Source organism: Hyperolius riggenbachi, chromosome 12, assembly GCF_040937935.1.
Source record: "Hyperolius riggenbachi isolate aHypRig1 chromosome 12, aHypRig1.pri, whole genome shotgun sequence".
Taxonomy (NCBI): Eukaryota; Metazoa; Chordata; class Amphibia; order Anura; family Hyperoliidae; genus Hyperolius; species Hyperolius riggenbachi.
This window is the reverse complement of record NC_090657.1, coordinates 212,998,080-213,012,626: the sequence shown is the minus strand read 5'-3', so window position 1 is coordinate 213,012,626 and position 14,547 is coordinate 212,998,080. Positions and strand designations below refer to the sequence as shown.

Sequence of the window (14,547 nt, the reverse complement as noted above, 5' to 3'; positions counted from 1 at the left end):
CAGCCTCCTGCCTCTCCTCCTCTCCATAGGGGACAGTACATGCAGCTTCCTGCCTTTCCTCCCCTCTCCATAGGACAGTACATGCAGCCTCCTGCCTCTTCTCCTCTCTCCATAGGACAGTACATGCAGCCTCCTGCCTCTCCTCCTCTCCATAGGGGACAGTACATGCAGCTTCCTGCCTCTCCTCCCCTCTCCATAGGACAGTACATGCAGCCTCCTGCCTCTCCTCCCCTCTCCATAGGACAGCACATGCAGCCTCCTGCCTCTTCTCCTCTCTCCATACTACAGTACATGCAGCCTCCTGCTTCTCCCTCCCCTCTCCATAGGACGGTACATGCAGCCTCCTGCCTCTCCTCCCCTCTCCATAGGACAGTACATGCAGCCTCCTGCCTCTCCTCCCCTCTCCATATGACAGTACATGCCGCCTCCTGCCTCTCCTCCCCTCTCCATAGAACAGTACATGCAGCCTCCTGCCTCTCCTCCCCTCTCCATAGGACAGCACATGCAGCCTCCTGCCTCTTCTCCTCTCTCCATACTACAGTACATGCAGCCTCCTGCTTCTCCCTCCCCTCTCCATAGGACAGTACATGCAGCCTCCTGCCTCTCCTCCCCTCTCCATAGGACAGTACATGCTGCCTCCTGCCTCTCCTCCCATTTCCATAGGACAGTACATGCAGCCTCCTGCCTCTCCTCCCTTCTCCATAGGACAGCACATGCAGCCTCTTGCCTCTTCTCCTCTCTCCATACTACAGTACATGCAGCCTCCTGCTTCTCCCTCCCCTCTCCATAGGACAGTACATGCAGCCTCCTGCCTCTCCTCCCATTTCCATAGGACAGTACATGCAGCCTCCTGCCTCTCCTCCCTTCTCCATAGGACAGCACATGCAGCCTCTTGCCTCTTCTCCTCTCTCCATACTACAGTACATGCAGCCTCCTGCTTCTCCCTCCCCTCTCCATAGGACAGTACATGCAGCCTCCTGCCTCTCCTTCCCTCTCCATAGGACAGCACATGCAGCCTCTCCTCCCCTCTCCATAGGACAGTACATGCAGCCTCCTGCCTTTCCTCCCCTCTCCATAGAACAATACATGCAGCCTCCTCCCTCTCCTCCTGTGATGTCAGGCCCTCTTGTGACAGGTCCTCATGCAGGATATCTGAAGCAGTAGAGTGTTGTACCGTGTTAGCCATCAGTAAAAGCAAGACGTTTTGAATCAGGATGATACCATTTATTAGCACATTCCTGGAGCCATTACATGGTATCATCCTGACATCGAAGCTTCATGCTTATGCAGTATATCTGAAGAGCAGCAGAGTGCAGAGGAGCAGTATGCAGAGCAATGTCCTGCAGGGCAGCCCAGCACCTCCAGGAACTGTGCAGTCCAGATGTTCCAGCTGGACCGCCAACGCCTTATAATTCTGCCAACAAGTAGTTAATTACAGCCAACAGGAAGCCCCCCCAGTCTCCAGGAGGAGGAGGGGACCAGCCCGGGCCTCACAGGCCAGCGGAAGTTTAAAGGAGTAAATTAGCCAAGCTGTGAAGAGATGGGAACCTGCGGACCTTCCATTAATCCTTGCTTGTCCTTGGTTTCATGTGGCACTATGGCCAGCGGGCGACCCCTGAGAGGCGGGGCTCACACCTGGAGCCTGGCTATACAGCAGATTAACTGCCAGGGCAGCCCCTAGCTGTGCTGTGACACATCGCATGCCGCAATAAGCGCCATTACTGGAAAGGGCTTCCTGTTATCTCCACTTCCTCCCAGATCCATAACAACTGATAGGCCCACTTCAAAATGGCAGCATTTCAGATGTCTGGAAAACTGCATTTAAAAAACAACAAAAAAAAAACAGAATAGTGTTTATTAAAGTTTCAGTCAAGGCAAATACAGGAGGATTAGTATTATTACTATTTATTGTATTTATAAAGCGCCAACATATTACGAGATTACTAGTGTGTGTACAGCCTATACAGTAAGGGCCCTTTTCCACTAGCAATCGCTAGCATTCGCGCTGAACGCTATAAATTGAGATTCAGCAAAGTAACAAATTTCCCCGGCGTTTGCAATCGCGATTTTGCTATGCACTGGACTGCATAGTAAAATCGCGGCAAAAACCGTGTTTCAGTAAAAAATAAATCGCGGTAGTGAAAATTACCTACCGCGATTCCTATGTTAAAACACAAACTGTAGCTTGATTCAGCATCGCAATCGCCGCTAGTGGAAAAGGGCCCTAAGGTATGATCGCTTAGGGAAAACCGCATTCAGTGGCTTTTCAAGGATTTGCGGGCTGTCCGTTTATCACCATCAGGGCTCGTTCACACTGGAGTAGTTTTTATCCTTTTTTTCACGCGCAGGCGATTATTAAAATCGCCCTCCAAACGCTTGTGCAATGAATGTCTATGAGAAGGTTGATATCAGTGCGGGTCGTGCGCTGTGCGTTCAGTAAAGCGGTGCCTGGACCATTTTTGGGGCAATTCCACCTCAATGGAAGGTATAAGAGAAACGCAAACCGCTCACAAAATCCATTTGTGCAACGATTGCGTTTGCGTTTTTAAGAATAAATACATTGTATTTATAATCTTCCGGTTCAAGGAGTTAACTTCCTGACTGATGCCAGGAAGTTAAAAACCGCAATGACTCGGCAAAACTGCTTAGAAAAGCGTTTAAAAAAACACTCAGGTAATCGCCCGGAATTGCAAAAAGAAAAACCCTCCATAAAACCCGCCCAACATGGACGAACACGCAAATGGAACGCAATGTGAACAAGGCCTCAGAACGGCTAGTTTAAAGCAGACTTGAACTCGGAGCTTCCTCTCAACTCTAAAAGATAAGCAACATCATGATAACCTTTAATGAAAAACATGTCTTTCTTACAGCTGATACTAATCCTGCAATAAATCTGCAGTGTGTCTACTTCCTGCTTTCATGGAAGCAGACAAAGGGTTAACATCCTGTGTTTACATATTCGCTGCTCTGCTGAGGACTGCCGATTCCTCGGCTGACACAGCTGATAGATCAAATTACACTTGTGATTGAGGGGAAATTTGACATGCAAAACTCTCTAAATACATACAGGGTGCGTTTCTCTCAGTTTTCCTTCTGTCCTGCGGAAGAGTTCAGGTCCACTTTAAACATAACCTTAAGGGCCCGTTCACACTTAAAATTGCAGAACGCTGGCGATTGCCGACGGCGTTTTGCGGGAGTGATTTTCCCGCGATTAGGGCGGAAAAATCACTGTACACTGCGGCGGTTTTAGAGCGATCGCGATTAGCGTGCTATGCACGCTAATCACGATCGCAAACCGCGGAGCGCTCGTCACCGGCAAACCGCTGCATGCAGCGCGGTTGCGGTTATCGCTAACCGCAACCGCGGCAGTGAGAACACTGCTACTCGCTACATTGTGTAGCGGTTTTTGCAGAACCGCTAGCGGTTTGCCGTGAGCGGGAATCGTGCAATTCCCGCTCAGGTGTGAACGGGCCCTAAAGGGGAACTGTACTGAAAATAACATAAGGAATAAAATGGCTTACTTTTTACAAAAATCATTTAAAGATTATTTAGTCAGGGTTTGCCCATTGTAAAATCTTTCCTCTCCCTGATTTACATTCTGAAATGTATCACTGGTGGTGACATCTTATGTGCAGCCAGGTGATCTGTGCAGAATGTTGGCTACTGAGAGTTCTATGCATAGAGGGAGATACTGTTTGCTTGGCAGTTGGAAAAAGCTGTTATTTCCCACAATGCAATGTAGTTCACAGACAGCAAACTGTCTGATCCAGTCCAAAAAAGGTAAAGATTTCTTGTGGGAAATGGGGTATTTGCTACTAATTGGGATGAAGTTCAATCCTTGGTTGAAATACCTCTTTAAGGGACACCCGAGGTGAACATAAACTAATGAAATAAACAATTGTATGTGTCCTCCTTTTCCTAAAAATGACTTTTTAAGATATTCCACAGTTATATTTTATATGTAAATCTACTTTTTAAGTTTTTACGGTTTCATTGTTTTTGCTCAATGACCCATTCCTTGAAGTATGCCAGAGCTAAAATCTATGAACTATTCAACCTTTTTCTCTCTTTTCTTCTCTCAGAAGCCATTTTCTGCTAGAAAAGTTTTTTTCAGGGCTGTGGAGTCGGTACAAAAATCTTCCGACTCCAACTCCGACTCCTCAGTTTCTGAAACCACGACTCCGACTCCGGGTACCCAAAATGGCTCAGACTCCGACTCCTCGACTCCGACTCCTTAGTCTAATACTTAACAGGGCTATGGATTTTGTACAAAAATAATCCGACTCCCGACTCCGACTCCTCAGTTTATGAAATCAACGACTCCGACTCCGGGTGCCCAAAATTGCCCCGACTCCTCGACTCCAACCCCACAGCCCTGTTTTTTTTTTTTTTTTTAGTTGTAATTTCTTATCAGTGAGGGTCACACTAGTCTGACCCAGCCCTGACTCTGCCATTCTGCCAGGAACTGCCACTTACATACCTGATGTTTAACTCTTTCAGGCAGAGAAAGAAAAAAAGGAACACAGCCTAGTTATTTTTGTGCTAGGCACTGTACATACACATGTCTATCTCATCATGTCACATGTCACCTCGGGTATCCTTTACAGTAAACCAGAGATAAATGCAACACAAGGATTTATACTTACCTGGGGCTTACACCAGCCCCCTGTAGCCTTCGGGCTCCCTCGGTATCTATCTGGTCCTGTGCATTCTCCTGTTGTCAGCCGCGGTAGCCGCTGACTATTGCACATGCATGGTCCTTGCCACGTGCCTCCTTGGTTGCACTCCCGTTGACGAGAGCGTTCTGCACCTGCGCAGTTAGTTAAAGCGGACCTCAACTCAGAACTTCCTCTCTGCTCTAAAAGATAAGCAACAGCAGACTAACCTTTAGGCAGGGGTCACATTTGTCTTTCAGTTTCTACACTTTTCAGAAAACTGAAAGACAAATGTGACCTCTACCTTACAACAGCTAATGTAATTTATAGAGAAAACTGACAAATTGCGCAAGATGTCAGTTTTTTTTCTGCATGCGAAATCTGCATTAAAGTGTGACCTAGCTCATTGATTAACATGAGTTCTCAGTTGAAGTCAGTTTTTCTGTGCAGAAAACGCGTACGAAAGCCAGTAAGTGTGACCCCTGCCTTAAAGAAAAACATTTCTTTGTTACAGCTTATAAAGATCCTGCAATAAATCTGCAGTGTCTACTTCCTGCTTTAATGGAAGCAGGCATAGGGTTAACATCCCGTGTTTACAAATCAGTTACTCTGCCAAGGCTATCCGCTTACACAAATGAGAGATTAAATTACAACTAGTCACAGATGAGGGGGAATTAGACTCTCTAAATACATACAGGGTGCATTTCTTTGTTTTTTCCTTCTGTCCTGTGCAAGAGTTCAAGTGATTACAGAATGATTGTGCAAAACCACATTCAGGTGCGAGAATTGCAAACTGAAGATAAAAAAAACAAAACAAAGTGTTTCACTTTCCTGCGGCCTCTGCCCGCCCCTTGCAGCCGTCTTGTCCCCTCGCCAGTCCTCCACGATCCTCCGTTCTCCCGCCGCCAGCTAGTTTAGGTTTCGCTGACGGGCCACTGCGCCTGCGCAGCTCTGGCCACGCATATCTTTGCTTGCGTTCCCATCCGCAATAGCATTTGGCGCAGGACGCTATTGCGGTCAGAACGCAGGCAGGGCTGCGCAGGCGCAATGGTCCCTCGACTTACAAGCCAACGGAAATGAAATTAGCTGGCAGCGGGGAACGGAGGATCGTGGAGCACCGACGCGGGGACAGGATGGCTGCAGGAGGCTGACGTAGCCGCAGGTAAGTGAAACTCTTTTGTTTTTTGATTTTCTGTTCCGCTTTCAATGTGGTTTTGCACAATCATTCTGTAAGCATTTGAGAAAGACCGCATTGGTTGAAGCGTCGTGCTCTGCACTTTGGTACTTGTAATAAATCAGCCAGTAGGCCTCAATCAAGGTTGAGACGCAACCTCTTTCCTTTGTATAAATGTTCCTTGTGAACCAACTGAGGTCTTATAGTGTTAACAGTAATATCTTGGCATTAGCAGACCCACTGACGGCATTTACCTCCGGCTTCGGTGGCACAACGGGACTGGCTAGCTAACCACGGACTTTCTGTGCGTGTATGAGGACATAGCTCTGAGGAGCGAATGGTAATTGAGTGAGTCCACCTGTTCAGTGCAAGACAGTGGATGTTTGAGATTTGGGAATTCTTCCTGGATGTTCCAGGTGATGCAGGCCCTTCTTGTGAGGATGGGGGGATGGGTTTGAGAACTGTGGAGTGGTCAGCTTTTACTCCAGGCAGGAGTGACAGACTCCTGTTTTTGAAAACAATAAAAGTTCAGTGTTCAGCATACACCAGGGCCGTCTACTCATATTCCTGTGCCAGCAGCATTTTTCATGATGCGACTGCTGGCCAGGCGAAGTTCCTCCTTAGCCTCCACTAAGCCGCTGGCTCAGACGCAGGAAGTGCAGAGAGGAGAGGGGCCCACAACGTCATGTGACAGGTGACGTCATATTGTTTATCAAAGGCCTCCCGATCTTTACATCGGCACTTCGCTGGGCCAGTACGAGCCTGTGTACAATACTCCATGATAAGCCAGCGTAATGCTGGGCATACACGGTACGTTTATTCCCGCTAAATCGAGCTGCTGGATCGACTCCCGCTCGTCCCCGCGGACGCCTGGATCGACTCCCGCTCGTCCCCGCGGATGCCTGGATCGACTCCCGCTCGTCCCCGCGGATGCCTGGATTGACTCCCGCTCGTCCCCGCGGGCGCTTCTTATCTTCTGCTCATTTTCTTCTATTGTCCTGCCTGCGGTATCGAGCGGGGAATCGGGCACGTCGGATTTTATCAGCGGCTCGATTCAGCGGGAATACACGGTACTCAGCGGAAATAAACATACCGTGTATTCCCAGCATAAGTGGCGTTACTTCATCCGTTCGATACTCCTTGATAAGCCAAGCTTCTAATACAGGAGTGATCACACCTCTCCCATCAGGCCTGTGCAGCAGATCAGAGAGTGCCTCTGTGGTCCAGTGACCTTACTTTCCCTCCCACTTGCAGCTGGGCTGAGACTGTGCAGAAATGCGGAGGAAAGGGAAGCAATAGAATGTGTTGGGAATTGCAGGTCAGGTCAGCGGCAGAATCCCAGACCTGGCAATGCCACAGCCCTGCGCCCTACATCTCTGCCCTAGTGCTAGGCAGACGCTCTGCTGGTCTGTAGGGAGAGGAGACATTACTAGCAGGACTGGCAAGGTCAGCAGAGGGGTCACTCTTCCAGGATATGTTTTTCAGTCTCTCCAGGATGTTGATGGGGGGGGGGGGGGGGGGGGGGGGGGACCCGGTGCTTCCGTGACATCACACAACTTTCTCTTTAAACGATAATGATGATGTTATTATTTACTCTATTATCATTGATTTACAAAGCGCCAACATATTTTGTGGTACAGAGCAAGAACAAAACATGAGGTACATAATAATACAGACAGTGGTATATACCAAATATAGACACTGGTGTACATAATAACAGACTATATTACCCTGGTACATAATATAAGGATATACATAATACAGACATAGCAATTACAGTGACAAATGTAACACCAGTGAACAAAATGTATGGCAAATTCCAAGACACATAGGGGTGAGAGAGCCCTGAACTTGTGAGCTTGCAATCTAAGGGCTCTTTTAAAGTTGTGGGAGAGCTAGCGGGCACTCGGGCAAGGCTACTGTTGGCAGGCACTTTAAAAGAAGGAACACCCAGTGAACCATGTGCTCAAGACCCAAATAATGAAAGTCCTTGAAAGCACAACAGAGATGGGAAATGGTCTGGCACTATGGTTTAATAAATAGCAGCATTGACACAAATAAGCAATTGGTAAAGTGCATAACAAGATATGGCTGTACAGCAAACATCGGTGAGATGTGTCATACCATGGTGTCTTGATTGATGCCTGTGTGTGGATGGGAGGCCGTGGGTGTGGGTGCCAAGAGGTGCACGGCCTTACGACCGTTTCGTGTTCTTCTGAGGCTGAGGTGTGCAACAAGTGCAGGATACACAGCGCGGTGTAAATGGAGGTGCTTAGTGACGCACCTCCGTTCCGCCGCTGCAGACCCACCCCTTCTGGAAATCCAAAACCAAAAAGCTCCACCCTGGAGAAAGCTGGTGACACGCACGGCCATAGCAGCGAAGACGCGTATACGTGTCATAGATGACGCTGCTGTACGCTGGCCAATGGTGAGGTGCGGAATTCCTGCTGTGTACGGAGCTGCTAGACAAGCGCTCGCACAGTACACCAATGCGGTTGCCATGGCAGCCTCGGTTATCTCATGCCCGATATACACGGGCCAAAGAAAACAGAGGCAGAACCGCAAAGACGGGCACACATAAACATTGTGTACCTGAAACAGGATAGACGTATGGAGACATTCTCACATACGATTAAGCTATATTAGCTAAAATTCCAGCCAACTTACAGGGTTTTTTGTTAGGAGCAAAGAAAGGAAAAAGGGAAGACCTGGATAGGGTGGGAAGTGAGGAGAAAAAATACGTGTACCAAGAATGTGATCAGTGAAAAAAGAAAGAAAAAGGAAAAAAAGAAAAGAAAGAAAAATGATACACATATAGTGAGAGCGTCACCGGTGGGAGCTAAAGGACGGCCCCAGAAAGGAGAGGCCCAATCCAGAACCCAACATGGCGTATCTCCTAATCAAAAAATTAATAATAAAAGACAAAACATTTATTAATGAAAATTTTATAAATACAAAAATAAAATAAAGACAAGACAAGACAAATAACATTTATATTGCGCTTTTCTCCTTGCGGACTCAAAGCGCCAGAGCAGAGCAGCAGCCACTAGGGCGCGCTCTATTGGCATTAGCAGTGTAAGGGAGACTTGCCAAAGGTCTCCTACTGAATTAGTGCTGGCTTACTGAACAGGCAGAGCCGAGATTCGAACCCTGGTCTCCTGTGTCAGAGGCAGAGCCCTTAACCATTACACCTTCAGCCAACTGGTGAAGGAGATAACAAAAAAGCCATGTTGGAGATGGGTGGGCAACAGAAGGTGGCTCAGGAGCAAAAACAGGAGCACCAAGAGTAGATGGATAATCAAGGATCGAGGGAGCAAGCAAGATCGACATAGTCATTTAGACCCAAAGGGCCCATAGCATCAGTGCCTAAAATCCAATGCGCATCTTGTCTAAGTAAAAAAAAATTCTTATCACCACCTCTACGAGGGGTTTTGCACAAATCTATGCAAGCAAAGGAAAGGAGATTTGGATTGCTTTGATGAACAGTTGACATATGTTCGACAATCCTGGGGCAACCTTTGTTTTTAGGAAGCAAGTGAATGTGCTCCAAAATGCGCTCTTTGACCATCCTGGTGGTTTTACCAACATAAAAACGTTGGCACGGGCACCGCAAAGCGTAAACCACATACTTGGTTCTGTATGGCTCTGTAGGTACTGTTTGCTGTACAGCCATATCTTGTTATGCACTTCACCAATTGCTTATTTGTGTCAATGCTGCTATTTATTAAACCATAGTGCCAGACCATTAAGGGCTCTTTTACACTACATGTGATTCCCATTTTGATGCAATTTAACTTGCAGTTCGGATTTTTGATGCGGTTAAACAAAAAAAAAGTCCTGCATGCTGCACTTTTTTCTGTTAGCATCCAGTGAACATCAGAATTGCAAAACTATGCACCTTGTCTAATTCCCCCTCATTTCTGACTAATCACAAGCTGTAGTTTGATCTCTTCAGCTGTGTCAGCTCAGGAATCTGGGCTGCCATGGCAGAACTGCTAATTTGTAAACACAGGATGTCAACAATATGTCTGCTTCTGTGAAAGCAGGAAGTAGATACACTGCAGATTTATTGCAGGATTTGTTACAGCTGTAACAAAGACTTAGCTTTCTTTAAAGTGTATTATGCTGTTGCCTATGTTTTAGAGCAGAGAGGAAGTACTGAGTTCAGTTTTGATTTAAAGGGAACCTGACATGAGAGGCATAAGAAGGCGTATTTCCTTTTAAACGATGCACATTGCCCGGCTATCCTGCTGATCCTCTGTCTCTATTACTTGTAGCCACAGCCCCTGAACAAGCATGCAGATCAGGTGCTCTGACTGAAGTCAGACTAGATAAGCTGCATGCTTGTTGCTGGTGTGTGATTCAGATACTACTGCAGCCATATAGATCAGCAGGGCTGCCAGGCAACTGGCAACTGGCAATAGATATGGCAGACTCCATACACCTCTTCCTTCAGGTGCCCTTTAACCTTTGCTCCCCAATATGTGAAGAGTTGTGGCTGTGCTGGAGATGTTGTGCTGTGCCTCTATTGACCTGTATTTCTGTACAGTTTATTCTCGGGGTCGGCCTGGTGATTCTGGTGATCAGCACATACGCCACCATGACAGTTCCGGAGCAAGCGCCGCTGCAGGTCAAGCCGGAGCACCAGGGGAGAGACGGGGTTAAGGATGGAGGTCTGCAGCTGGAAGAGAACGTTCTAAAAGTATCAGGTATGGCCATTCTCCGCTGGCTATAGTCTATAGTGTCTATGGTGTTATTATAATATGAATACATTGTTACTATAGTGATAATTCTCCATGTGTAGTGCTGATTCAGGGCTGTATAGCCCTTCCTTTATACATTCTCCGCTGGCTATAGTCTATAGTGTCTATGGTGTTGTTATAATATGAATACATTGTTACTATAGTGATAATTCTCCATATGTAGTGCTGATTCAGGGCTATATAGCCCTTCCTTTATACATTCTCCGCTGGCTATAGTCTATATAGTGTCTATGGTGTTGTTATAATATGAATACATTGTTACTATAGTGATAATTCTCCATGTGTAGTGCTGATTCAGGGCTATATAGTCCTTCCTGTGTACATACTCCACTGGCTATAGTCTATATAGTGTCTATGGTGTTATTATAATATAAATACATTGTTACTATAGAGATAATTCTGCATGTGTAGTGCTGATTCAGGGCTATATAGTCCTTCCTGTGTACATACTCCACTGGCTATAGTCTATATAGTGTCTAGTGTTGTTATAATATGAATACAATTTTACTATAGTGATAATTCTCCATGTGTAGTGCTGATTCAGGGCTATATAGCCCTTCAAGGAGAACGCCAGCGCATACCACTAAGGCTGCATCTGAAATGACCACCAGCTCATGTGTGCAGCACCTAAATAGACTTTCTGCACACTTCCCATTCAATTCAGATGCAAATCATATGCAAATCTGCTACTACTTATGCAAACAGGAAACTCAGGAGGGAGGGGCTGGGAGCAGCTAACCTGATAGTTACATAGTTACAGAGTTAAGAAACAGTGGGGGAAAGGCTGCACATTCCTATATAGCCCTTCCTGTATACATTCTCCTCTGGCTATAGTCTATAGTGTCTATGGTGTTATTATAATATGAATACATTGTTACTATAGTGATAATTCTCCATTTGTAGTGCTGATTCAGGGCTATATAGCCCTTCCTTTGTACATTCTCCATTGAACATTCATTCTACTAACCGGATTCATAAGAGCGCCGCAGAAAGCGCAGCACTTCTCTAACCCCCTCACTGCGCCCTGTCGGGATGTTCTCCGCCTCCCGTCCGCTATCGCCAATATCGCGACTGATTGTGCGGCACTGACAACATGGTGTACGAATCCTGACGGTGCAACACTAGCCAAAAAAAGGAGACAATATTTACACCACCAATTCATGACGCTGCGACGCTATAGCCGCGTGAGCTCCATGACGCGCTCTAAATACAAGGCTGCATGCTACGCTCGCTTTTGTAGCATAGCGTTCCTTCCTCACATAGTAGCGGCCGCTCTAGTGAAATGTCGCCATACTTCACAGCAGCGGCCTGCATATAAAGGAACGTGCCCGTGTCACTAAAGAAGGCATGATGCCCTGCAAGAGCGAGCGTAGCGTGCAGGCCAGGATTTAGAGTGCAGTGCCGGTCATGGAGCTCGCGCTGCTATAGCAACGCAGCTTCATGAATCAGCCCCCATAGTTATTTAGCGCCTCCTAAAAGACAGCTGCCTGCCTACTCCCCTCCCAGACTCCCTGAAAGGATGACTAGCACAAAAATAAAAATGTAAAATACATACATATAAAATGTACATTTCTCAAAGTAAAATGCACTGTAAATGACATTTTTGTCCTATGTTGCTATCAATAACAGTAGGTAGTAAATAGCTGACAGATCTGGCAGATTTTGAACTAGTCCATCTCCTCAAGGGGGATTCTCAGTATTAACTTTATTCTTTACAAAAGTGCTTCCTGGAAAGCATCCGTGGAAAGATGTCTCCACTCGATTGCACACAATTTGGGCAGTTGGACTGAGAAACTGCAGTCCAGTGAGTAGTTTTGTAAATTATTATTATTATTATTACTATTTAGTATTTATATAGCGCCGACATATTACGCAGCGCTGTACAGTGTATATATATATTGTCTTGTCACTAACTGTCCCTCAAAGGAGCTCACAATCTAATCCCTACCATTGCCATATGTCTATATTATGTAGTGTAAGTACTGTAGTCTAGGGCCAATTTTAGGGGGAGCCAATTAACTTATTCGTATGTTTTTGGAATGTGGAAGGAAACCGGAGTACCCGGAGGAAACCCACGCAGACATGGAGAGAACATACAAACTCTTTGCAGTAAATAAAGAAAACCCTGAAAATCCCCCATAAGGAGATCGACTAGTCCAAAACCTGAGAAATCAGTCAGATTTTAAAGGGAACCTAAACTGAGGAGGATATGGATTTTTCCCTTTAACATAATACCAGTTGCCCGACTCTCCAGCTGATCCTGTGTCTCTAATACTTTTAGCCACAGCTCCTCAACAAGCATGCAGATCAGGTGCTCTGACTGAAGTCAGACTGGATTAGCTGTATGCTTGTTTCAGGTGTGTAATTCAGCCACTACTGCAGCCACAGAGATCAGCAGGACTGCCAGGCAACTGGTATTGTTTAAAATGAAACATCCATATCCCTCTCAGTTTAGGTTCCCTTTAACTTTCTACTGTAAGTGACCGCAAAATAGGAATAAAGCCATTTATAGAGCATTTTACTCTGGGAGAAATGTACATTTAAATCTATGTGTATAGAATTATCCAATTATTCACAATAGTTGTTCCTTAAAGAGGAACTTCAGCCATAAACAAACATACTGTCCTTAAGTTACATTAGTTATGATAATTAAAATAGATAGGTAATATAATCTTTTAGGAAAATGTTTGATTTCCTGAGGGCAGCCATCTTTTTGGTTGAAAGGAGGTGACGGAGCATGAGACGCAGTTCCAACTGTCCTGTGTCCTGATCCTTCCCAGTAGCTAGGCAACGAGAACAACAACGTAGGAAATCCCATCATGCTTTGCACAGTATCAGGGGAAAAATGCCCGGGCAATTTTCTTTGATGGGGCGGAGCTAAGCATCTGTGCAGCTAATAATTAGGCTTAGGTAATAAAAACAAAGTTCTGATGCTGTGAAACTGTTAAAGAAACACTAAGCCTTTTTAGTGCTGCTGAGTAGATTTTTTTAGTCTAGATGTTCACTTTAAGCCACAGCTCTTGCTGGTGAATGCCAGCCATTGTAGGGGGTGTGGCTTCACCTGATGGAGTAATCAGTTCCCTTCCTCCTATGCATACCGAATGTCAAAAGGGGAGGAGTATTTTAGACTGACTGGTAGTGAGCAGGCAGTTGAAAGAGGAAAGTGAGTGCAACAGATATTTACTAACATTTATTTTACAAAGCCTTTTTTTTTTACTTGTAACTTCAAATATTCATCTTGTAAATCAATTTAAAACCTACATGAAATGGAGATCTAAAGACGAACTGTAGTGAAAATAACAAACAAACAAAAAATTCAATTGCTTATGTTTTATACAATATTTATTTATAAATTATTTAGGCAGTATTTGCCTATTGTAAAATCTCTCCTCTCCCGGTTTTATACTTTAAAATGTCTTTATGGGGCAACATCTTAAAGTCAATGGGAAGTGCTTTAAAAAAAATGAAGCAGATACTTTACTACAGCAGAGGGAAGGCTGTGGGTCCTATAGAGGCTTCCTGCTCCTCTCCCAGTGCCCTCCGTTAAGCGCAGGCTCCCCGGTTTTAATGTTCGGGGGTCTTCGGGAGCAGAGTTCACCTGAGAACAGGCGGCTCCATACTGCGCATGCGCGAGAGAGAGAGAGAGAGGGCGCTCACACGTGCACAGTATGGAGCGGCACGTCTTCAGGAGCACTCAGGTTCTCGAAGACTTCCGAAGTCCCTCGGGGTGGGGGGGTTATAGCAGTATTTGACCAAATTGGTTGCATACTGCTACCGGGGAGCCAGTGCTGGAATGACAGGACCAGGAGAGAAGTGGGAAGGCTCTATGGGACCCAGAGCCCTCTCTTTCCTTAGGTAAGTATCAGGCTTAATTTTTTAATTTTTTTTTTAAACTAAAATCAGTTCTCATTGACTTTAAGACCTTGTTCACCTCATAAATCACAACTGCCAGCGC

The 14,547-nt window shown here is 45.8% G+C and overlaps 1 protein-coding gene across 2 annotated transcripts in view; it reads left to right on the top strand.

Annotated features, from left to right (window-relative positions):
* SLC38A10 (solute carrier family 38 member 10) overlaps window positions 1–14,547 on the top strand; it is a 124,881-nt gene that overhangs the window by 83,846 nt on the left and 26,488 nt on the right. For both annotated transcript variants that reach the window (XM_068263016.1, XM_068263015.1), the window contains exon 11: window positions 10,379–10,538. In XM_068263016.1, the coding sequence (XP_068119117.1) occupies window positions 10,379–10,538 (160 nt within the window). The remainder of the gene's footprint in view (window positions 1–10,378; window positions 10,539–14,547) is intronic.